The sequence below is a fragment of the Anopheles nili genome, chromosome 3 (assembly GCF_943737925.1).
Source record: "Anopheles nili chromosome 3, idAnoNiliSN_F5_01, whole genome shotgun sequence".
NCBI lineage: Eukaryota > Metazoa > Arthropoda > Insecta > Diptera > Culicidae > Anopheles > Anopheles nili.
This window is the reverse complement of record NC_071292.1, coordinates 25,617,682-25,642,965: the sequence shown is the minus strand read 5'-3', so window position 1 is coordinate 25,642,965 and position 25,284 is coordinate 25,617,682. Positions and strand designations below refer to the sequence as shown.

At 43.5% G+C, this 25,284-nt stretch overlaps 5 protein-coding genes across 5 annotated transcripts; 4 read left to right on the top strand and 1 right to left on the bottom strand.

The window, feature by feature from the left end:
• The first annotated feature begins 730 nt into the window (after positions 1–730).
• Positions 731–5,871, top strand: LOC128723942 (Fanconi anemia group I protein). Its single transcript, XM_053817707.1, has 12 exons — positions 731–826; positions 896–1,589; positions 1,656–2,311; positions 2,374–2,486; positions 2,551–2,775; positions 2,840–3,227; positions 3,303–3,467; positions 3,543–3,694; positions 3,776–4,107; positions 4,177–4,701; positions 4,770–4,986; positions 5,073–5,871. Exons 1-12 carry the CDS (start codon positions 731–733, stop codon positions 5,869–5,871), a joined length of 4,362 nt encoding a protein of 1,453 aa, XP_053673682.1.
• Positions 5,872–6,175: 304 nt separating this feature from the next.
• LOC128725679 (calcium-independent phospholipase A2-gamma-like) lies at positions 6,176–8,292 on the top strand. The gene is made up of 5 exons (XM_053819441.1): positions 6,176–6,294; positions 6,358–6,437; positions 6,520–6,931; positions 7,002–7,222; positions 7,296–8,292. The coding sequence occupies exons 1-5, from the start codon at positions 6,273–6,275 to the stop codon at positions 7,962–7,964; spliced, it is 1,404 nt and encodes a 467-aa protein (XP_053675416.1). The 5' UTR covers positions 6,176–6,272; the 3' UTR covers positions 7,965–8,292.
• Positions 8,293–8,945: 653 nt separating this feature from the next.
• LOC128726884 (uncharacterized) lies at positions 8,946–9,806 on the top strand. Its single transcript, XM_053820727.1, has one exon. It carries the CDS (start codon positions 8,946–8,948, stop codon positions 9,804–9,806), a length of 861 nt encoding a protein of 286 aa, XP_053676702.1.
• A 4,617-nt stretch (positions 9,807–14,423) lies between these two features.
• Positions 14,424–17,592, top strand: LOC128723941 (uncharacterized). The gene is made up of 3 exons (XM_053817706.1): positions 14,424–14,428; positions 15,780–15,887; positions 17,007–17,592. Exons 1-3 carry the CDS (start codon positions 14,424–14,426, stop codon positions 17,401–17,403), a joined length of 510 nt encoding a protein of 169 aa, XP_053673681.1. The 3' UTR covers positions 17,404–17,592.
• A 593-nt stretch (positions 17,593–18,185) lies between these two features.
• Positions 18,186–24,470, bottom strand: LOC128726857 (ankyrin repeat domain-containing protein 13C). Its single transcript, XM_053820696.1, has 7 exons — positions 24,452–24,470; positions 24,170–24,289; positions 23,618–23,659; positions 21,318–21,422; positions 20,430–21,232; positions 20,111–20,358; positions 18,186–19,714 (listed from the first exon to the last, which is right to left on the bottom strand). Exons 2-7 carry the CDS (start codon positions 24,270–24,272, stop codon positions 19,699–19,701), a joined length of 1,317 nt encoding a protein of 438 aa, XP_053676671.1. The 5' UTR covers positions 24,273–24,289; positions 24,452–24,470; the 3' UTR covers positions 18,186–19,698.
• Positions 24,471–25,284: the final 814 nt, after the last annotated feature.

The window sequence follows — 25,284 nt, the reverse complement described above, 5'->3', positions numbered from 1 at the left end:
ACTGATAACAGTACACCGGTTAATCGCGTACAGGAAACGTGTTTGATATGTTTGTTTTGCATTACATAGGTATGCCATCTTCGATGTACGGTTTTGTGAAACGACTAAGAATCGAAATTGATTTTATCCTCACGCACTTATCCTCCCGAAAACTGATTAAATCTAGAAACCGACATAATCAACCATGTGTTGCTCCATGTGTGAATAGGTGTAGCATTTTTCTTTTAGCTACTGTCTTTGAATGTATTGCAGCTAAGAAATTCAATACTAGCTATGCAGTAACGTTGCAGCAACAGTCAACTGCATATGGAGCCACTTTTGCTGACTACAACGATTTTAGAATAGTATAAAGAATTTAATAGATACTCCAATGCAGCATGATGATTTTAATATGTACTAATAATTTGTTACCTGGCCATCAACTGTTGAATTTATTAATAAAATATTATTTATTATTCTTTCGTTTAAGAGTAATTATTAAAAGATTTCATTTCAACGAGGTTTCTTTTATGATCAAAGCTATGATATATAAAACGACTTCAATTTAAATTATTGTATGCAAGTTTACTCTGCGAACCGTGGCACAAGCAAAATGTCAAAATGTCGGCATAATTCGATACGAAAGGTCGTTGGCGGGATTTGAATGTTTACATATTCCTGTATAGTCTTGTAAAGTGCATTGTTTGGATTTATATCTTGTGAGTTACTACACTAGTTTTATAATTGCAATATGCCTCCCAACCTTGCTCCAACCATCATCAAGCATGGACAGAAACGCAATTATGTCGAGTTGAAAGCATTGATGGAAAAAATCAATGCTACGCAGGTGAGAGAGCGTTTATCATTTTGTTGTGAAGTAAAACATAAAATTACATATTTGTATGCTATGTTGCAGCTCGTCGATATGGTTGTTTCGAATATCGATACTATAGATGGTTACACGCTTTGGCATTTTGCTTTACTCGGCTTAGCTCATTCTGACCAATGCGCTAAAAAACGTTTCCAACTAGTCATGGCCGTTCTTCAGCATATGAATGTGGTGGAGCTTTCAACGAAGCAAATGTTTGATATTATAGCGCGCCTGTTAACTGATTTGCCATCGTTGAAGCCAGAGCAAATGGTGGAGATTTGTGAACTATGCATTGAATCTATTCGTGGTGGAGATCCAAAGTGCTTGAGCTGGAAACATTTACTACCGCAAGCTATCCTTCAATTGTGTAGCAACGCAGGAAGGTTAAACGCCAACGGGCTGCTTCTGACTGGGACAGAATATCGACAGAAGTTGCTGGAGGAAATATTCAAAATGAAACTGCAACCGGCTATCCTTACACCGTTATGTGGCATGTTTCGGGACCTGATACTTTCTCGTGATGAAACGAGCATTTTTGTCACGAAAATATCAGACAGCTTGAAACATACTGAGCCATTGGAATTACCTCCGTTGGTATGCCAGTTGTTTCATGTTTGCCTGAAACACTCGAGTCTGCTTGTAGTGCCTTTGATGGCTCTACAAAAATACTTCCACAAGAATTACTACAAAAAACTATTGTCGAGTGAGAATAGCGATACTACAGACTTCGACAGCATTGGTAAGAGTAACTTGTTGCAGTAGTTAAGAAGCACTTTAACTTGTTTTTGTTTAAATTGTTTTCTAGATCGTTATTCCGATAGCGAAATGCGTGAAGCGGAAGAAACAATCCTTTACCATCTGTCGAATGTGACTGAGTTTCGCGTTGATGAATCGCAAACGGTAGCCATGTTTAAACCTTTCCAGAATAACCCAGAAGTATTGCTTACTCCTTTTTTTGTTGCTGCACTGCTCGCGATGAGCAGGATCAACCGGCAACCGGACACAACCGATGTCGTATCGTCTCCAATAATGGCCTTCCTGATAAAGCTGATAGCAATCAGCGAGAAGGAGCGTGAAATGTGCACTCAATCCGCTTGGTGTCAAGGACGCATTGAAACGTATACCGTTGCACGGATAGAGCAATTGTTTAGCGTTCTAACGGATAACAGTCAGGAGGGAAAAGAAGTCGTAACACCGGGTCTTATCCATTTGGCATTTGCCTTATTATTGACGAAAAAGCAGACTAAACTGCATGGCATTGCAATCAACTTCTTCCAGCTATTCATTAAGAAACGTTTCATTTTCGGCAATGGCATAATAGCGAAGATAAAAAAGTATCTGTTTGCAGATCTGGAGGAAACTCAGTTCCATACTTGTCTCACGACGCTCAGTCTAACAAACACGCTTACTGTTTCCGAGTGCACCAACACGATTCAATTCATCATGGACTACCTGCTGTTGGTGAGATTCCTCAAAAACTTTTAAAATTGAAGTTCATTATTGACAAGATTTTTTCAATCTAGATAAACGGAACATATGCAATGCAGTTCATAGCATTTATATTCCCTTTGTTGCGCATTTCGCATTCCATTCGTGATCGCTACATCGAGGTTCTCCGGAAAGCGATGTACCATGGGTGAGTAATGCATATTCAAAATGTGACGAAGATCCTAGCAAAATTGTGCTTTTTCTATCCAAAGCGAAACTTCAACTCGTCTAATGGGTGTGTTTGGATTTTGCTCGCTTTTGAAGCAGTTAAAGAATAATAATTCTCGCCGCTCAGTAATGGGAAGTGCCGGCGGGAACTATACACAATTAAGTATTTCGGGAATGTCGTTGCTATCACAAGCCGCTTACGGATCGCCGAACAACCCTAACATACATTTCGATATGTTAACGCTAGAAATCATGGGCATACTTCGAAAGTGAGTACCTTAATACAGATGTTCTGTTTCTTTTTAGTTGCTGTTAATGCTTGTTCCTTTGCAGATGCTTCACACAGACGGTTGAGGTACGTGAAATGCTCTATGAAGCTCTGCGACGGGCGGCTGAATTCAACACGCAACTGCTACCGCACGTGCTGCAATTTATCGATTGGCACTTTGAAAGCTTCTTCGGTGAAAACCCGGAAGAATCGTTCCGAATTGAATTCGACAAAAGCGTTCGTTACAAGGGCGAATACGACGAGGACGAACCGTCGGATGAACAGCGTCCGATAGTAGTATATGACAATGTAGGTCGTCTGACGGCATTCATGGTGCACTGTGTGGTACTTTGTGATCAACATCATGTGCCACATGATACCAACGCTGTTAAAAAATCGCTTCAGCTAATTGTTGAAAGAATTGACAATTTGGGGACGAATGATATGGGTATAGTAAGTATCCTTCCATGATTTACATCAGCATGCATCTGTATATGTCACATTTGGTAAAAATAATTTTATTTGCAGACCGATCCTATGGATGGAAAAAGTCGCATAATTGCCATGCAATACCTAAATATCCTCGAAGCTGCTATGGGATATTGTGCATGGAAAACGCAACAGGATAACATTTTGCTGAGAGACTTTGTCCGTCTTTTCAAACATCATCAAGTTTGTCTTGAGAAATTTAAGGTATCCACCAATCCCGCTGAGACGTGTAGAGCAATTACAGTCTAATTATGAATTATTTGTGTTTAATTAATATAGAAAATGGAACCGAAGAAAAGTAACAAAAAGGTTTCGGACTACTCAAATACCAATTCAACAATGGTTGGATCAGGGAAGGCAGTAATTTCATTTAAACCGGAAAACATATGGGACTTGGCCACTGTTGAGAGAATTCTTCGAATATCACTCGAGTATGTGAATCCCATTCAAAGACAGATTTTTTGTTATAACTAACGTCTATGATTGAAATATTTTGTTTTGCATGTATGCAGCTCAATCACTAGTTACGCGAAGGAGGAAAATCTGAAGATCTTTCGCGGTAATCGTGATTTACAGGAATATGTGCTGAAGATAGCTAGCCAAAAATTGGAAGGATTACGAACAATGCCCGACTACTGGCAAGTGACCCACAGCAAACGCATGTTTAACCATTTGTGCGAGTGTACAAAACTAGTGTACGATCGATGTGTAAAGAAAACTACCGAACTAGTTGGGAACGGTGGTCTAAATGTAGCACATGCCGCCGTAGATTGTTTGAAACAGGGACTCACATCTGCCATCGAACTATATGAACGAAAGTTTAACGATTTTCTTCAGTTGATTTGTAAGTGCTGCGGAATATACTGTACTTTGTTTTTGTGAAATGATAACTTGTTATATAATATTATTTTAGGCTGCACTATTGGAACTACCTTCAAGAAAGATCTTCTGATACAACTGCAAACGATCGTGGATGAATATTTCAAGGATGGAGCTGAACCGGAACCGGTCGGTGAAAAGATCGTCGTTGGACTTCTACAGTGCCTTGAGTTGTTGTACAAGTCGCATTCCATGGCACAAGAACATCTAAGACAGGGTTACGAATGGTTACAAAATTTTTGCATCAACACGAAGCTTAAGATGAAATCGTTTGCTATTGCACATCGTATATTGTTTGATCTACGCATCCGTACTCAAACGGGGGCCTACTTCGATTCGGTAGCAATGCGGCTAGAACTGAAATTTGGACAAATAGTTGCGGAGGAGACAAATCCGCTATTTTACTTTAAATCGATCACTTCGGCGACGGCTGAGCCAACGTTTCATTACCTGTGTGCAATTTTTCGACAGCAGATTGAAGAAATCGAGCATCTTATCTTACGTACGAACAGTTTGATGATACGGTTGAAAATGTTCGGATTGGATGATACGGATGAGAGTAAGTGCACGTTATTGGGGCTAGAAAATCGATCATTTGAACAAATTTATACGTTTTTTATGTTATAGCATCTCAGTTGTTAAAGTCTATCGAACGGTCAATTTGCTCGCAGCTGGTTCATATCTTGGGGTCGTTAACGCACCTGTGTAATGCTAATCTTCCGCTTGGATCAATAATGGATGCCCTTATAAAGCTGCTGCTTTCGTTGTATGGATGTCTTACAAACTTGACTAAACACTTTTTGGCCCGACATGCGATCGTTCCGATCTTGTACGATGTGACAAAGTAAGCGAACTATGCACGAAGGATAATTGTGTTTTGCCAAATGCGTTGCGTACATCTACATATCGATGTTTCCTTGACAATTTTAGGTTTAATTTGGTGGTTAAATCTTCCAAACCTCTCGCATCGAAGATATATGACCTTATACCTTTCATTGAAGAAAACATCATTGGACAGGACGAAGACGAAGAACCTCCCAGCTCAGCCAAGGCTAAGTCTAACCGCGATAAGGTGCTTCGACAGACTAAACTGATTCCCAAACTAGTGTTTCGCATTGAAACGTACAACAAAATCGTAATGCAGCTCAGTAAGAAAACGAAAAAGGATCTTACGTACCTGTTGCATATGGGAACGGTACGCGATTTTCGCATAAAAACGTCAGCGTTGGTTGAAGCCATTCAAAAAACGGTGACCGATGGGACATTGTGCGGAGAGGAGATTGAAGAGAACGAAGATGTAGAGCCACAGTTAGACCCGCCCAATGATGATGATAGCGATGAAGGTAATATAAATCCTACTGCATGCTCCAATCGTTCGGAAGTGATCGGTAGCGTAAAGAAAACGAAAGGTATTAAGTCCGCGACAAGTGCGGAAGCCCAGGCACTGCAAAATCTGGCTAGATTAAATGAACGCACAAGGAAAGCTGCTAAGAAACGAGCATTGGAAAATGTTAATGATGATGAGGGAGAAGCTACGACAGCAAGCAAAAAATCAAAATCAACTAAAAAGAAAATCGCTTCGAAAATTAATAAGCGTGTGCTAGAGGAGGTTAATAGAGAAGACAATGTAGCTCCAGTAGTATCTACAGCAACCGAAGGACGAGCAGTGACACGTGCTCGCACGCTTGGCATGCCATTGCGAACCACTAGAGCCAATGGGAGGTCATAAAATACTATAAAAATAATAGATAATAGGTATAAATGATAAAGAAATATAATATCCGATGACATTAATCTTAAGTTTTTTTTATTTAACTGGATATTTGAATGAATTTTCATCAGCTGGGAAATACGGTCATAAACGTCACTTATGTCAAACTTGCGCAACACGCAAAACAAGTGAAAATTGTTTACCAAGCTTTGAATGATGATAAAATTGTAGTAACTGAATTTACAAGTCAGTTTAGGTTTATCGTCTCTCGTAGGTAAAATTTCGAAAAGTGCAAATATAGGACCAAACCAATGACTTCCACGTTTTCGAGAAAGTAATATAAGTTCGCAGTAAAGTCGTGGTGTTATCTGGCAGAAGAACTACAAGGGATGTATTAAAAGATTCGATTGTGGGATAAAATGTCCAGCTGGAGGGCTGTTGGTAAGTAATAAATAGCAGTAATGAGTGTTCGACATTCAATATTTCTTCCCTTTCGATCATTAGGTATCCTTTCTCCAATACTCACCGGTAGAAAGGTATCGCGAACCATACCACAACAATGGGACCACCACAATCAGCAATACGTAAACAAACGACATTCGTTCGGGAAAATGCTCGCAGAATTATCTAATGGAATGGAATTTTTCACCCTGGTCTTGATTGTAGCGTTACAACCAATCGCAAACTCGACATGCTTTATTAGATTTGCGTCGGAAGGCAATACCAGTTGATCGACAGCGTCAGGTACTGTACGAGTTGGTGGAAAAGTTTGAAAAGTTTCCCCACGCGAAAAAGTTTGCGATCGAGGAGGGCGCTATCGAGTTGCTGAAGGAACTGCAGCATTCATCTGATCCGGCAATTACGGAGCATGCCAAGCTGGGGTTAGCACTGCTTGGCTACGTACCACCCTTGCCGGGGGAAGGTATTCGTATTTTGAGCATCGACGGCGGTGGCATGCGGGGCATAATCGTTATGGAACTGCTACGCAAACTGGAACGTCTCACTAACCGTAGGATATTCGATTTGTTCGATCTAGTGTGTGGCGTTTCGACGGGAGCAATTTTGGTGTGTGCATTGGGTATGTATTTTTGATATATTGCTTGAAATCGAATGATAAGACGAACTAAAAATAAATTATTAACTTGCAGCATCTGAAAAAAATCTCACTCTCACGGAAGGAATACACGTGTACAAAAAGATGGGATATAAAATCTTCCACCGCCCGACGACATTTGATAAACTTTCGGGTGCTTCACGCCTGGTTTCGTCGCATGCCTACTACGATATCGATCTGTGGGAGACGTTGCTTAAACGCCACGTAGGACATCGTCGTATCATCGACACCGTGATGCTTCCAAACGTGCCGAAGGTGGGATGAAGATAAAAGCGTAAAAAATGTGTTTGTCATTTTTTGATGAAATGTATACGCATTTTTGCTTCAGTTCTGTTGCATTTCGACGACGGTATGTGACGAGTACATCGATGCGCATGTGTTCCGCAACTACACGTTTCCCCAGAACGTACAATCCGTATACTCGGGTAATCACACAGCCCGTCTGTGGGAGGTAGTACGAGCTTCGTCGGCCGCCCCGGCTTATTTTGGAGATTTTCCATTAAACGGACAACTGCACCAAGACGGCGGCATATTGTATAACAATCCAACGGCCGTCGCAATACATGAGGCGAAATGCCTCTGGCCAAATGACGAGATCCAATGCGTAGTGTCGTTTGGCACGGGTCGAACGCGCAGCAAATCCAACGACGGACAGAAAATCATTAGCCACAAGATGCTCGGCCAAGCTTCGCTTTCCAGCTCGTGGAAAACGAAGTTTCTTCGCATTCTTGATTCGGCCACTGATACGGAAGCGGCTCACACAGTGCTGAGCGATTTGCTGCCTCCGGGGCGCTACTTCCGCTTTAACCCGTATCTGACTGAATTTTTATCGATGGTCGAGGTACAGCAGGAAAAGATCCTACAGCTCGAAAAGGATACGGCCGCGTATTATGCGCGAAACGAAGACAAATTCGAAGAAGTCGCTGATATACTGATGCGCAAGAGATCAGTACTGCGCAAGGCGTATGACGTCGCTCGATACGTGCTTTACCGTTAGAGCGTGAGCATTATTTCAAGTAAGAAAGAAAATTCATTACGCTGATTCCAAAGAGATTCCTTAGTATTCGCAGAATGTGAAAATGCTGTGTTTGTGTTGGGTCTTGTGACCAATTTTATAACCTATTTATTTGTGTTTCCGTTTGCAACACCATACTTGTATCTCACGACATACCTCAAGCGTAGGAAAAGTTGCTACGTTGATAGTATTTCTGTTTTTAAGAGTCTTTTGTTCTGTTCATGTAGGACAATTACGTGACGAAGTGTATAAACACTGTTTGAAATATTTGTTAAAATAAAGCCAGGCTAATAAAACACCATAAGTAGTTGCGAATACCAGCAGAAACAAGATTTGAAATAAAAAATCATATAACGATATGTTTAACGAACGGCGAGTTATCGAAACAATATCCGAAAGGCAGAATGCTTTGGTTTCATGCACTGTCGGTAAAGCCGTGCATGGGCGACAAATAAGGAGTAAAAGTTAGCATGAGTGGAAAACGTTGGGAATGTCCCGTTTATCCGTACTTACAGACTGTAGTTTTCGACCGGGCACGTGAGAATGAGAGAAAATGGAGTTTTTCCTACGCCAGGCTGGGCGTGCCAGGTCGGCTGGGTTGCAGGAGAGGACTGGGTTTATTTTTAAGCAAACCAGCCGACAAACTCATCCCGATCGGACGTGATCAGATGTAGTCGTGTTCCGGCAACCGTGCCGTACGCATCCGCGCGAGATCTTCTGCGAGCGAGTGAAATAAGCGAATGTTTTCACATCTGCGAATTTCAATGAACCAAAAAAGGGAGGGATATGTCTTTGTGATCATGTTGTTCTATGCTCATCGGCGAAGATAGTTGGCCATGCATTTATGAGCTTTTTCCAAGGAGTGAAGTGTGGTCAGAACACCAACTAGGTGAACTAAAAACGTGAAACAGTTGGTGAGTGAAGTAGTACTGTGGCGTACCATAACGAGACCGACACGTGAGGATGAGTAACATGCAGCCGGAAGAGTACGAAAACACGGGCTGGTTGTCGTATTTCAGCCGGCACAAAACCACATACACTGCGGCCGACATCCATAAGATCAGTAACGAGCTGAACAACGTGCGCAAGAACCTAACCGCCACGCAGTATGCGTACGGTGAGCTCAGCAGCGAAGTAAAAGCCCTGAAAAGTCTGCAGGAGCAGCAACGTTTGGCCGATGAGTACGAGCAGCGAGCTAGCGGTGGTGCTGGCAGCAAGGCATCGAAGATGGCCGAGAAGCGGCTGAAGGAGCAGGCCGATGAGATCAAGAGTCTCAAGAGCGATCTGGCGTGCTGCCGGACCGATCTGTCGAAGCAGATCGCTGCCCTGAAGGTGGCTTGTGGTGAGCAGGGTAAGAAAAAGGCCACCCTTGCGATGTTGCCTGGAAAATCCATGGCAAATGCTGCAGTGACCTTGAGTCTAGAGAGTCGCATCATCGCGACCGAGGTGCAGCTCGATCAGCTGGCCACCGGTCAGACGGAGCGGTTAAGTGCTCTCGAGCAGAAAGTAGGTCAGCTCGAGCAACAAAAGGGGTCCGATAATAACCCTGGTACCGGAGATTACGAGGTGCGGCTGAATGCGCTAGAGAAGGACTTCACGCGTAAGTTGCAGGATCTGACCGACCTCGTGGTGGAGCTGCAGCGCAAGCTGGCCAAGAGCGAAGCCAAGCAGGTGGAAATGTTGCAACGGCTCTCAACGTCCCAAACCACCCTGTACGAGCAGCTGGAACAGCGGTACGACGAACAGTGCGGGAAGCTGCGTGAGTTGCAGGTCCGTCTTGGACATCTTGGGCAACGGGACGACGTGGATTCGACGTTCGTTTGACGGTCAGGTAAGCCGAGTAGCATTTCCCTCTTCCGGACGCGGTTCTGCAACGCGCCGAGTGATGCTATTTATACAAGTCCCCCGGTAGATCAATGTGGGACATTCCGATTAACGGTGGAGGAAACGTGTTTAACGTTATTATGCTTGTGGAAACATGGAGCGCCGTTTGTTAACGACCGAAATAAATACAGTAAACAATCGGAACCCACGCAATTTTCACTGGTGCGGGGATTTTTCCTTCGCTTACAAGAGGAACAAGGCTTTACGCGTTGGTTTAGGGCGTTTCTAGGGCCTGATCGGTGAAACTAGTTGTCATATTTCGTGGGAATTATAAACTTGACTCGTCTGCTAAATGGAGCGCCAATGCTAGTCAGGAAAAACGTTGTAGGCAGCTACTAAATATAAATCATAAATTTAACGCCGATAAAAACAACTAACGATCAAGTAATGATTTTTCTTGCGATACTAATATGCATTTAGTGAAATAACGGGGGATATTGAGATTGGAGTTTGCACAATTTGAACGCTGAGTTATTGAATTTAGAATTTATAAAATCTTTATTAAACAATGCGTTGAACTGAATCTGTGTTTCGTAATTGCTCTTTGCATGTGCTTTACAGTAAACTATTTTTAATGCAATATACAGGCGTTATCCTTTCTCACATGTTCGATATTGACCATATGGTGACCATGTTTATATGATCATAGATGCGAAGGTTTTTAGATAAATATAGGTTTGAAATTCAATCGACATAAGAAAAGGTTGTTTATGAAAGTATATTTTCATAGTTCGTAAACCTTATTTGGTTTTACAAAATAACGAAGTTGTGAACTTTTGAGGGGAGTTAAAATGGTTAAAATATTCTTTAAAAGAAAAAAAAATATATGTATTTGGTAGCATTATTGGAGGTTTTCTTGTTTTTTATACCATTCGCTCATCGTTTCTGAACGCGAGCAATGAGCACATTTTTGGTTGGCTGCTTTCCACGATAGAACCGCGCTGCCGGTTCGTGTGAAATGGCGCAAATCGTTGGCCCCGGAATCGGCACGGGTAGCGCGGGAAAAACACAAACAAACGACGAAGCGGCGGAAAACCCAAACGCGACCTGTCAGCATCAGTTTTGCTTGCGGATCGCCAGACAAACAAATCATCTTCTTTTGATCCGAGCTTCCGTGGTTTTCCATTTTTGCTCCGATATACATCCCACACGGCACAGTGATCGATGGTGATCTACTCGGTAAATATGATCTACTACCGGGCCGGTCGTATGCGCAGGGTGCGCTTTGTTTGTGTTTATACGGCTGCCGTCCGAGCCAATGGAATATAAATGAGTTTTTTCCTCGCCTCTCTGTGGGGCGTTCATTTTTTCTCTATTTCTGCAAAAACTTCTCTAATAACTTTACCCGTCGGTATTGTTTTTCCTCTTGGGGATTTAGTGAAAATGTGCCTGTTTTGACGGTTTGCTGTCAAAATAGACGGGTTTAACATAGTAACCAAGGGGGTGGTTGCTATGCAGGCGGCTTTCTTGGTGGGGTTGATTTGGCACGCGTGGTTTAGCATCCGTGCGGGCGGGATTGATGGATTGGAATCGAATTTCTCGATTTGTAGTGTATTCGTTCTGACACCGGATTGTTCCCACAGAATGTCGAAGAAGACCCAATAACCATCCCCATCGAAAAAAAAGCTGGCAACTCCCAACGAACGGCTTACAAATGGCGTCCTACTAGAGTGCGTAGTATGGGTTGCGTATTTTTGTTGATTTCTCACGAGGCGGTAATTTTCCGTGCGCTCATTTTCACGAGATTTCCCGGCGTGACAGTTGTTGAGCGAGGTGATAAATTGACTTACAAGCCGCCAGACGGAGTGAGGGTGGGTTGTTGATGGAGTTTTGTTCGTTGGCATTTTCGTTCCCATCCTCACGTTGTGTCGGACAGCTTTCCACGGCTTTTCCGCGCTCGATGGTGCCCACTTTTCGGGTGAGGTGGTTTGCTTGTTTTGCTTTCCCTCTCGCGCGCTAAACTGTTGACGGTGTTTTACGTCGTTGTTAATGTTAATCGCTGCCAGTTCGAGATCCAATTTCCATTCACTTTGGACGGCGGAAAAGTGCGTCGGTTTCATCCTCTTGTGTTGCGCTGATTTAGCGGGGTCGGCTTTTGTTCTCGACGATCCATTAGCCTGCTTTCGGTACGCTGCTTTGAGCAGTGGCGCGGGAAGCTTCCCTCAAAACGCTTTATCACCCGTGGCCGAGCGCGGCTCACAGAAAGCGAGCGAGGCGAATCAGAAGAAAAACTGACAGGTAGATATTTTTACGAGATGGACACTGTTCGTTGCGTCTAATTTATGCTCCTCTCGTGGCGTTATGCGTTCTAATGAATGGGATTACCGTTTCACCTTGCGCTCGTAGGTTTTTCGTTGCGTATAAGCTTTCGTCCATGGTAGCACAAAAAAAAAAGGACGAGCGTGACAAACGAGCTCGGAAAGATTGAGTGCTCTGGGATCGTTATCTAAGTATAAATTTTAGCAAAACTTTCTCCACAGAGTTTTTGCTTCTTTTAACAGCCTCCAAAAAAAAAATACACGAAACGACATTCTTTGGATGGCGTAAAATACGATCATCCGGTCAGGAAACCGATCATCGGGACCATTGCGGTCACGGTCTCGCTGTCAGGGCGGTTGAATTTAATTGCGCGAATGAAACATGGCGAATGAAATTCCGGCAGGTTTTTCCTCTCACGATCCTCGCTGGTGAGTGATTCTGATGTTTTCAACCACCATTCGGCGACGATCCCATTTCGCACTGCGAAACCGTGCTCAAACGAAGGAGTGCGGTTGCGTTCAATTTGTCAACGTGCTTTATTCCGGTCGAGGCGTGACTCCGAACCCTGTGAGTGCGTGATATACAGACATGGAGGAAGTGGAATAGGAGGGGTTAATCGAAGTGGCCAAGATCGTGTTTCCTCTGTGGCGTGGTGTCGAGCTATTTAACGAATGTAAACTTCTGTTTGCCAAGGGCAAATGAGGGCTTTTACTGGTCACTTAGGAAATGCCAATGTACGTTTTGTTTAAGAAATCATGTTTATCATTGAAGGACTGGACAAATGAGTATTAAAAATTGCTCATGCATTACAAACCTATTCTAATAAAGCTTTAAACATTTTCCAAATGAATGAGGAGCATCTTAAAAAAATAAGAAAAAATAGTTACGGAATATCGTATCTAGCTGCACAGAATGGGGAACGTTTTTCTCACCAATGAAAAATAAATCTCTGTTGCCGCAAAAAAAAAGATAAATAAACTATCCGCCAAGTCTTTGACCAGCTTGGTACTTCATCATTTCGAACGGTGTTGAAAATTCGATTCCACGCGCAACATAATCATTGCAACCTAGTTTGGAAGAGAGAGTTCCATGAGGGAATAACCGTACTTTGTTCAGAACGGAATAGCTAAGTAAACAACTACAAAACACACCAAAAGTGTTGAAAAGAAACTGTGCAATCGTTTGGGATTTTGCAACGGGGTGTTTCTCCCCACCGTTATTCTCCTGATCTTGTATCTTGATATTGCGCTTTGATCTGCCACGCGTGTCTGGAAAAAATGTGCCGCTCCTTAAATCGCATAAATCACACCAGGTAGCTTAAGGAGAAGTCATGCATATTGGGGAACAAATTCTTTTGATGTCGTGTTTTAGTTTAATTTTGCATTCCCCATTTTCTGTCTGGCTACCGGCTTTATTTATAGTCCGGGAGGGCGTGTATTCCGACCAACTCAACCCACGCTGCCATAAGCAGCATATGCTGTCCGTTTGGTCCGAGTTTGGCATCGGTTCGGTGTTGTATTTATTTCTTTTTCTTCTCCCTTTACTACCCCCATGCTCTCCGGCAGTACGTTGGCCCCGGGTGAAATTGGTAAACGTGTTTCGATCAGCGATTTTGGGTGTTGTTTTTGGCACATCGTTAGGCGGTGTTGCTCCTTGGCATGCGTTTTCCTCGGCCATGTGAACGACATCGCCGGAACGTGCCTGGCGAGGGGTTTGGAATTCGCGTTGCTACTCTTAAATTGGATTAATTTGGGAAGTGTTTCTTTTTTTTCTAACGAGAGAAGAGTTTGGAATGCATACGGGGATGTGTTACGTATTAAATTAGTTTCTTTTGCGGATGGTGGATGGTAATTCGTTAATGTATGTATGGTAAAAAAAAAGAAAACGAATGGATCCACAAAAATATCGGCCTTCTTGGATGGATTCCACACAACACCAAATTAAAAATAGTAGGGCGATCACGTTAATGCCATCATCGAAGTAGCTCACGACTAGTGGGCCAAGCGGTCGTCTTCATAATTTACACCATTTTGTTGTGCCTCTTTTCGTTTTTAGTTTTAAAAACTACTCCACTGCACCATAAACGGTGACATAACCGAAAAATGTAACACCAAACTTGGCATGCGCAGATCGTCGCATCGGTGATCGTTATGAGCTAAAAGTTATGGCTTTGGGAAAATGACAAAGTAAAAAATAACGCTGCGCGTTTACTTTCGTTTGAGCTCGTACACGCATTCGCACCGCGTTCGGTGTATCGTGATTTACGCGATAGTGTACGGCGGAAGAACTCCCTCCATCATGGCGTAAGTTATGTCCCCATCTTGCGCGTCCCGGGGGAGTCGTTGGGGACACGTGGGTTGGTGTTTAAAAAATTCAGTTACTGTCGTTAAACGGCTTACGAGCCGAGTTACGATCAAAACCAGTGGAAGAGAGCGTGAGACGCCGCCGTATACATACGCGTGTTGCATACGAAATGGGACGAATTATGTAGCGCGTGGTCACCCGTAGTGCGTGAGGCGCAGAAGAAAGCCTACCGAAGGGAATCGGAAAACCATTTGCGATTGGGTTATCACTACAAGCATCACGGTGTTCAAACTCAATTACAGTGACGGGTGTGGAAGTGAGCGTGGGATATTTTTACGTAGAGTAAATATGTTGCTTTACATTAAGATGAAACGTTTTTATAACATTTATTAGGTTGGACATCCCGTCGAACATGAATAAATAAACATACATAAGGCAAATTAAAATACCATAAGGTATGTCTAAAAGTGTAGTAGAATGAAATCGATAAACTGTGCTATAATTGGGTTTGATTTACTTTAATATAAATATACAACTAATGTACGTTTTACCTGTTGATGAATCAAATGGTAATCGTAAGGCATTGTATCGCACTGTAAGTGCACTGAACCATTTCTTATGCTTCCAATCGCACTTCCGCTGCCACTCTAAACAATGAGCTGAGAGGGGGCAGTGTATGATAAAATTGGGATTTTTAGCAGGTACTTTTCGTTACGTTCGAGCTTGGTAATGTACCGAAAAAAAAGCGATCGTTTTGGTGGAGGTGGAATTGATGGAGGGAAAAATGAATTAAGTGCATCGTTTTTCGACACATTTGTCTCGGTCTCCAATTGCTCCATTTGGTTTAAAATCCACCTGCACGCTCATCGATGGATCAGTCGTGTAGTACAAATTTGGTGTACACCAACGTGGAGTGAACTGACCATTGTAGTTGTGGTGAAGTGAAAAGCTACCGACGAAAGTGAATTCAAAAGCTATCGAAAATGACGTCAAAAGTGAGTGTATTTAACTATAGTAGCTTTTGGGATAATGCTCTGAGCGGCTGTTGGGAGGAAATGCCTTTCAGCTCACAAAAAACTATTCAAACCTAAATACGGTCTGGCCGTTCATAAATAAATAATAATAATAATAACTATATTAGCAAAAGTGTTATTCGAACTTCGCAGATATTTACGATTATGATAAACATTGGTGGAAGTAATTTAGCATTACAGGTTTCAAATGAATAGATAAACACTCTAAGAAATTGGCTCCTAAATTCTAGACCTTAACAGAACGTTCTATTTTCTACATAAGACCAGGCGCCTCCATTAGCAAGGTGCCCATAACACGTGCTCGAATAATCTGAAGAAAAATAACGCTCTCCATTTCGGTTCAATTGCAGGCATTACTATACATAGCAGCGTTGGCCATCATTTTACCGAGCCTGTCTGTAACTACGGCTAGTGACTTAGAGAGGTATTTATGTCCGAATCATTCGAACTAATTTAGTTTCACTAATCGGCTTTCTAAAATGCAATCTGTTGCGATTAACCTTTCATGCTAAGGAACCAGTCGAATGTTTTACTCGTCGTTCTACGGTTCGTTTAGCTCGGGTTGATCGAATGACTGCACTAACTCACTCGCCGGCCAACACCTTCAACGTAACAACTGCCCTTGCCCACCGTCACCGAAATTCGTACGTCAACGTATCGAACCGTACGCGTAAACAGGCGTTTCAGTCTACTGCCTGCCAGCAGGGTATCATCGATCAGATGAAATCGCTCCTTCCACTAGGGAAAACCCGACCTTTAACCCTTCCGGCAAACGAAACCCGGGAAAAGCAAACATATTGGATGCGTGGTTACGCGAAACGCAAACCATCTGCCAAAACAAACTCGCAAACCCGATCCGTTCTGGGGGCGGCTTCGTTACCGCGTCAGGATTTAAAGTAAACAGTGACGTTGGTGGGGTTGGAAACCGATTAGCCTGCAATTAGGCTGTAAATTGGCTCGATGGAACGGAAAACCAACCAATCGAGCAGGGCATACAAACAAAACCCCCATACACCCAAATCAGTGCCGCTTCAAAGAGGATTAGAAATCCTCGATAATTTAGTGCGGCGCTCCGGCTTTCCGATCTGGCGGAAAACCGAACCATGGCCGCGCTGTGGGTGGAAATTGGCAATGTGCCAACGGGCGTGATGGAGGGTTTACCAATTACCGGGGTAGAGTCTTGCGAGCGATCTTTCTCGCACGACCGTACCCTCGTTTCGGGTCGGGAGAAGATACATTTTAAATCCATTTGCGCCGCTGAAGTGGTCTTTTTACTGTGCTGATAAACATGCGCCAAGCTTAATTGCGGATTTGCTTCACAAGGAGCAGTTGATGAGGTTTCCATTTCAGAGGAAAAACTTGGCAATTACTCGCCGGTGCTGTGATACAATTTGAGTGAAGAAATATTTATATATAGGCTTTTGAACAAAAGTATTTTGGATTCGTTCATTTATTATATGGGTATTTGCGTAAAATATTCCGCTGATACGAACTAGTATGATTCTTACTAGCTTATCCTTGCCTTTCGTTGTCGTTTTCACAGTTTTGCTGCCACCGAAGCACTTGCACATCATCATCATGACGATTTAGTGCACCATCACCCCGAAGCGTTGCTGCACAGCCTCGCCGCCACCGATCACTCGTTGCTGCATCACGATCTTCATCACCACGATCTTCACCATGACCTTCATCACGATGTGCATCATCACGACGTGCACCATGTGCATCACGATGTGCACCATGATCATGTGGTGGTAAGTGCTGCCCCACAACCGACCGGATTCTGGAAGAAGAAGCTCGTCTGGAAGCCGCGCTGGGTCAAGAGCTGGCAGGAGAAGAAGGTGTACGTAGGCGTCTGGAAGCGTGTCTGGGGACCTGTGCAGGTGAACGAATGGGTTCCGATTCCGAAACCGCCACCAGGCTGGACCAAACACCACTAAAAACGTGTCTGAAGTGGAGGGAGTTCGGCCTTTCTACCTTACTTAGCCATTACAATGTGTTAGCGATAAGCCCTTCGGTGAAGTTTAAATTTACGCGAATAGGAATATTATTTCCGAAATATTCCTCCCGGCCTGCTTGTAATGAGCATGTTCATGTTGTAAAAATTAAATAAAATTACTTTAGTATGTCTATTTCTAGAAAAAAAAAACACGACAAATTGTGTGTTTTTACACTGTACGTTGAAAACGGATGTCTTATTCTCAAACGCTGACTTCATCGTTGAATGCCGACTCTCCTGTTGCATGTGCTTTCGGTTGGCCATACCATGCACATGACTCATTAAGTCTCATTAAGCAGTTTGGGTTTATACTACGTGTCGATTAATTGCTTCATCTCGCACTGGTTTGGTTGCATGCCTCAGCCAGTGGGATTTTTGGCATCTGTACAAACAACCGCAACACGGAAGCGATAACGATCCGTAATTATACGAATTCTACAGCATCGCTCGATGGTGCTCTCGAGGCAAACTATTTGCATCACACATTCCATGTGGTTCGTTCAAAAGCATTACATCATTTACGTGTTATTTACTGTGTGACAAATGGTAGAATGAAAGATATAGAGCGGCTAAACAGAATACTCAAATGGGTTTATATAAATCTATCGAAAAACCATAAAAGATTCTATTGAAGTTTCTTTCAGAAAAGGATCATGCAATCAAATCTCGCGGTAGTTTATGGTTCATTTGTTTTTTGTTTGTTTGTTTTATATGTTTTCCTCCTTCGATCTCATGCTATGCTTATCCACATAAGAAACATCTTACAAATTGCCGATTTTGGTTTAGAAACGTATGTATATCCGTTTGGTAGCAAGGTTGGCTCACCTCGATACCCTTATGGTTCATACTACGCCTTGCTGAAATGTCCTTCCGCGCAAACACACACATTCTAATTTCACTCTTCAACAACCCACGATGGTGACAATTGGGTTACACTATTTTCTGCGCTAGCTTTCGCCTGATCCATGCCAGATAGGCCACAAACAATGAACACAGAGCAGACTGCAAAATTCCAGGCGTTCAAGCACGCCCTGCTGCTTCCGGGCGGCATAAGGATATTCACACCAACTAGCCCACCGATTTTGATATCGAGTACTACGGTGAAGTTGTATAGTAATAGACATCTGGGATGGGATTTGTGACTACGTACCGACTATCTGCTACATATCTCACGCTATCTTTCCTAGACGTCGGTATAATGGATAATTTTCTTCTAGCTCACTGTGTGTAAAGTGTTTTTCTGTCCTCACAGGTTTTATGTTTGCGTGTTGCCAAATTCATCGTGTATAGCTTCGGCTGTATTAGCCTGATGTGTACACCTCAAATCTACGACAAATTCGTGTCTATCGACTTGGATCAAGAGTTTGCATTCGTCTGTTATTTCTATGAATGTTGTTTTACTTCTTGTTTCCCGTTTAAACGATATTTTGCGGTATACAAGAAAACCTGTCCAAATGTGTATCAGTATGTACGTTCAGACCTGTCCAGATTTCATCGAAATACATTTATTGATTGCTTTTGTCTCATTGATCGGGTTGTCCCTATTGTAGATATTGGTCAGTGAGAATAAGTTAGATAAAAATAAAACAATAAACAACTGTCATAAAACTACCCTGCGAGTACCACACATCCTGGAAATTGTGTAGCGCGTTACGTATCCTCTTCCTCTCTGTACAGTTAAAAGGAGATCCAAACAGCGCTGCAGATACAGAGCGTTTCGGGAGGAGAATGAAGACAATCAGCTAACTCCGACGCGTTTGAATGGCGCGCGGAATCCCCTGCGACAGGAACTAACCCCTCAAACACAGCGTAGGGGTGGTACGGGAATAAAATACTACACTAAAATTTTGTTTTAATACCTTTGCGCCGCGCGCATAGCGCGGTCACTCCACAACCACTAAACGGTACCGGATGCCCTTTTGCCAGACACTAATCCTGATACCACCTGCGTCCGGGGGAGACAAGAGGTGTTCGAAGAAAAAAGAAAAGCATGCACCAGAGAAATCGGCGGTCCAGCAGGGAGGAGGAAAACCAGCATCGAAATCCATCTGGCCCAACGTTTCACTACATCCGGCAGGCTCGACAGCAGCAAAGAAGTTGACGACAAGCGTCTCAGGTAACCGTCGGCACGGGTGGTTGCTGGTGCTGACGTTGGCGACGACAGTTGCGGCATGATAAGTTCTGGCCAGCTGGCAGCAACCAGCGACCGTGAACTTACTCGGTCGATATCGAAAGGTCATAAATCAGGAAATCTATAAAGTAGATGAGAAACCTGGAGACGTTAATGATCGTCATTGTTGGGGCAGCTCCCGGATTTACGGTGAGGCTCCCGGGGGAGAAGAGACAGATAGGCGTGTATCGGTATAGTTGATGTTGGCGTACATTTTGTTGTGCAGTTTAGTGGCATGTGAGGGAAGTGTCGTGCGTTGGTGATTCGATGTACAGGTTGGTTGCGGACGTAAGTGTAGAAATAAAAGAAATACACACACACGGGTGAAATAAAAGGGGTTGGAGGAAAACAAATGGAAACAATAACAGAGTGATAGGAGAGATAAAAAAAGAACGAGAAGAGAACGAGAGAGAAAGAGAAAAAACAAACGAGAGCACCGCATTAGATGGAACGCGAAAAATGGCGACCGCGGTTTTACCTCATCGAGTCCTCTTTGTAGTCTTCCGGAATGACGAACAGGTCGGGCGAGATGTTGTCCCGGAATTCAAACTTTTGGAAGGTGATTTTGGCCGAAACCGTCGGCAGGATGGGGATGTCGATCTTCACCGGGAAGCCGCCGGGCAGCTTTAACGTCACAAACTCCCGCAGCTTGCTGAAATGTTTGAACGGTGCGATTACCTCCAGCACGTTTAACAGCATCTCGACGCTCAGTGGAAAGTCTTTACTCTGAAAGAGAAGGCAACGTTCAAATTTCAGGTGTTTCGTATTAATGGGTTTGTCAAACTATCTTGACTTACCATAGCCACAGTAGCTTTGAAGTTTTTACTCGATTCCTTATACACTAGCTCCCGCCCGAGATTCGGGTACTGACCCGACTCCGCAGAAATGTACTCCTCCCAGGTGATGGGACTGCTCGGCGGTGGTTGCAGCGATTCCCTCCGGAAAATCTCCCCATTCTGGTCATTGCCGCCCTGCTGGCCCTGGCCGCCCTTCGTGAGCGACTCCATAAGAGCTTTGTTTTTTTGCAGATCGTCCCGAGACAGGTGCTCGCGGCGCTTGCGCTGCTCCAACGTCAGCCCGTTTATCGTGTAGAGATCACTGTCGTACTGGCCGGCCACTGTCTCTCGGCGGTCCTCGCGGAAAATCCACCCGGATTGTGCTTTCGTAAAACTAATACCCTTGGTGGACATCTGCGCTGCTAGGATGTCGCTCGACATCAGGATGTCGACCTCGTCCTCGATTTCCATCTCCGTCTCCTCGTGCCGGACGTGCTGGTAGCAGCGGCACTCGTTGTCCAACGCCGTCAGCGAATCCTTGGGAGAGTTTTCGCCCTTAAATATGAACGAAATGTCGCCCCGCTCCCACCGCATGTCCGAGAAATCGACTAGGGTCGTATCAAGCCGAATCGAACAGCCGGATTTGTGGATCTTGCATACGTCCGAGGGCAGGATGCGCGAGATAAGCGGCACCCACGAGTGGAAGTCCCACTTAAGCTCCATGTAAAAGTCACCCATCTGTTTAAGGGCCTTCACCAGGTTTGGCCGGCGCTGCTCCATCTGTTCGCGGGCCTGTTGCTTCAGCTTTCGCAGCAGCGAGCTGACTGAAAATGGAAACGTTGACAGATGATTATTGTATTGTCTAGAACCGTTGCATTTGGTTGTTCCAAAACAGAACGTTATCCGTACTTATTTGTCGATCTCCGTAGGAGATCGCTTCTGCTAGAGGAGACCATCCTTGCAAATTTTTTACTTTTACTGGAGCGCCGTGTGCAAGAAGTAGGAAGGTACATTCTGTAAGCACAAACAAGTGGTTATTATTTGATAACATTCGACAACATAAATCAGTTCATACAAAGATTATTAGTGGTATCTATTTTACAAAAACTTATTAGGGGTATCTATTTTACATATACGTAATATCAGAATGAAAGTTTGAAATTAGCTGGTATAGTTGGTTTAATTAAAAAAATGTACAATTGCAAAACCGCAATGCTAATGCTTTAAACCCTAATGACCCGAATGATTCAAACAGGTCTATCAGACGATAGAACCATGATCCACGAAGCAGAAACTACATATTTTAGAGCAAAGATTAAAAATATATTTTATATTCCGCACGAGTTAGGATTGGCGTGTGGAACGACCCAGCGGGAACGATGTAATAAGGATACTCGAATGAGGATGCGACAGTGCCCATTTAATAAAAGGCACTAGGGACGCTCTCAGCAGAACGTTCCTTCGCACACCAAAAAAGGATGGAACCGTTTCCTCTCGGGTCAGGGAAACGTAGCCAGTTGCGTGACTATAAATAAACGAGTAAGCAGCAACGAGAGGAAGGCGCCGGGTGAAATGTTGATTCAGGAGAACCAACGAACCGGGACCGGGAAATCTGCGTGAGCGTAATCAATAAAGAAGAGCGAAAAAATACAAAAAATAAAGGATGAGTAGGAAGGCCGCCCACGGGTGTGCAACCGAGAGGTGGTGTGTGCCGCTCCACGTTGCCTAACGTTGCGAAAAAAGCGCAGGCAACAGGACGAACCTCAGCCTAAGCGTGGAGAATTGTAAAATTCTGGGGCAAGGAGCTGAAGGAAACGGAACCGAATCAAGGTTACTATCAAACGGTGCTGTTTGGCGGGTTCGAATAGAATCGAGTCGTTTCCTTCTGGCCGAAGTCACTAATGGAGGCCATCCGCCATGCGCAAGAGTGAGATGAATCGAGTGGCAGTGTAGGAAAAGGCGTTAAATATTCCCGGGTCCGTTGCCAACGCGAAGGAAGACACAACCGTAACAAGGATGAGTTAAAGATAAAAAAAAAAGAATTAAATTGACGAGCGAATGATTACTTCACAGGGTGAAATTAGGACCGGAAAGAGAGTAAAAATAAGGAAATATAATTTTCTTGTTAGCTTTTCCTACGACTTTCTAAGGTAATTGAAGGTTACAGTCGCATGAAATATATTCCATTCCATCTATATGATTGCAAATTAATAAATGCCAACCAAGCGCGAACTAAGATAAAAAATGAGCTTAGTAAAAGCTTTCCGGTACTCTTGCACTGATTGGTCTTAGTCCTTATCATAAACCAAGCACCATGTGCCAATTCTGAGAAGTCCGACGTGCCAGTTTCCTTTTGTTGTGTAAGCGTACGAGATTGTTTTTTGAAGATAACGCACCGCAAATGGTCAAACGGTTCGGAGTTCATTACAAATCGATTCAATTGAAATTAGCTGTTTGCAGGAAACATAAAAAGAGTCTTCCCGTGCATCGAGGGAAGTCACCTGTGTCAAGTGTTCACCTCAATCAAGAACCCGCTGATAAGCGAATCCCGCATGAGTGGGTGTTCGTGGCTCTTTATCAGTACCGTTCCCCTGGTGGATCCATGGAATAGATTGAGAAGCGTATGTCATTATGTCCAAAATAAATAACTATCAATGAAGGGCTTTTATGGATCGGAAGGGAGAAAAGCAAACACTTCCAGCCACCAACGAAATGGCGCATATTTTTTTTCACTAAAGCGAGAAAAAATACATGAGCTTCAAGTGTGAAACACTTGATATCACTGTTATCACTCATCGCTCATCGCAGAAAGTGCAACGGAGCGTCACGGCTTGATCGCATTCCTGCACTACCACGGGTTTACGTTTCACTTTCAAGCGACTCGCATAACGGCTCGTCATTCGATTCGGCAGTGCTGTGTACTAAAGTGGCAACTCACGAACGTGTTATGGAACTAGAGCAGTATTTTGGACACGAATATTGCGAAACACTCGCATTAAATATTAATGTCACAACGGTGGCGTTCCGTTTGCACGCAACCGAAAAAATTGCCAATTTATGTGACCCTCGGGGGGTTATCCTGAGGGGTGGTTTTTTCTTTATCGTAAAGATTCCGCATCCATCCCCTTCTCGTGGACATTACACATTTCCGTACGGAACGTCTCATTGCAGCTTGAGTTGGACACATGCTTCCGGATCAAGATAGTTACCTTTCTTTCCCAGCATAACCGCCAGATGAAGCGGTGTGTTGCCTACAACGAGAGAGAATAATATAAACGATTAATCGTAGCGGAAGCAGAGCAATCTATTTACAAACAATATAATATAGGAACACCCTCCCAGGAACAGCGGGGCAGGTATACTATCTAAAGGGTAATTTAATCCCAAGACGTGTCTTTGGAGGACAAACTAGCTAATGCCGGAAAATACAACAATGTACCGTGCACTATTCCAATTTCAGCCAGCATTTGGCCTGGTACAATTTCAGAGGATCATCCTCTTTTCTACGGCCTACTTTGCCGGTGTTGATTGATAAGACAGAAGGCATTAGCCATCTCGCATTTCGCAAATTTATCCTCCCACCGCTCACCGCCGAGGTGTTGCATAGGAGCGCAAAATAAAAGAGCAAGGAACTTATCGATGCATGAACGCGAACAGCTCGCCGTTTTTCAACCCCGGTGCGCCCATTTGCCAGGGCTAAGAGCTGCTTGCACAGAAATCTGGGGGCCGCCCGAGCAACCGTCGTACGTGCGGAAACTTACCATGTTTATCCTTCTCGGCGATTTCATGCGTCCGGAGCAGCAGCGACAGCTTACGGGTGTCACCGTTAAAGACGCACTCATGCAACGGAAACGAACTCGTCATTATTTCGCCGACGTCCGCTGCAATTGATAGAAAACATTTTATTGAAACGCACGCACCCGACCGCACATTGACCGCCGACGACGGCACACCACGATACGCGACGCGCAGCAGTCGATTTTTCTTGCTCTTCCCCGCCCGCACTCTTCAACAACTTCCGCGCACCTGAACCAAACACGTACTCTCTTTGGTGATCCACGAAACAGCCTTCTATGTTACAGATACGTGAGGTTCATTCATGATTCTCACGATGTTTTAACAATTTTCTACACTTGTGCAAACAAACCAAACGATTTACATCTCACTTTCGATAGGAAAATTAGTAAAATTGTGCACTATCAAAAATACCGTTCAAAACAATCGGGCAAATACACAAACTTTGACATAGTTAATGTCATTTTCAAGTTTGGCAACTGTCAAGTTCCAGTCCGTTTTAATTATTGCAGTTTTATAGAAAACTATTGAAAGTCCTTTTTTTGGAATACTAAGTGCTAGTAGCATTAGGTAGAAGAGTATTATAATAGGAGGTTAAACAATATAAAAGCTCTACCAAACTCTTGTTACGGTCGATGTTCTTCTAAAAGTACATTTTAAATGGTATGCAAAAATAATGTATGTTAAGGATGGTGCCACGCTATTAGTGCCTGATAATTCATTTAGAAACTTATTTAATATAGATTAAGTTGATATTAATGGCTAGCAAATACTTTGAAGCATTGAAAGCATTTTCCTCCACCTAACACGTGTTCATGAACAACACATGTACCACATGGCACATGTATGTGAAATATTTCAGAAACATTTCAAATTCAAATCGATTTTTGTTGTTTCTTTCGCTAGGGCGGGAAAATTCGAAAGTTGGTGGGTATCAAACGATTTTCAGCATATATTAAGCATATATTAAGACAGCTGATAGTTTGATGATACATTGCAACAATGATACATAGTTGGATATGCATATGCAGTAGATTCAGATACTAGAAAGATTTCAGGAACAATATATGGTATTTATGCC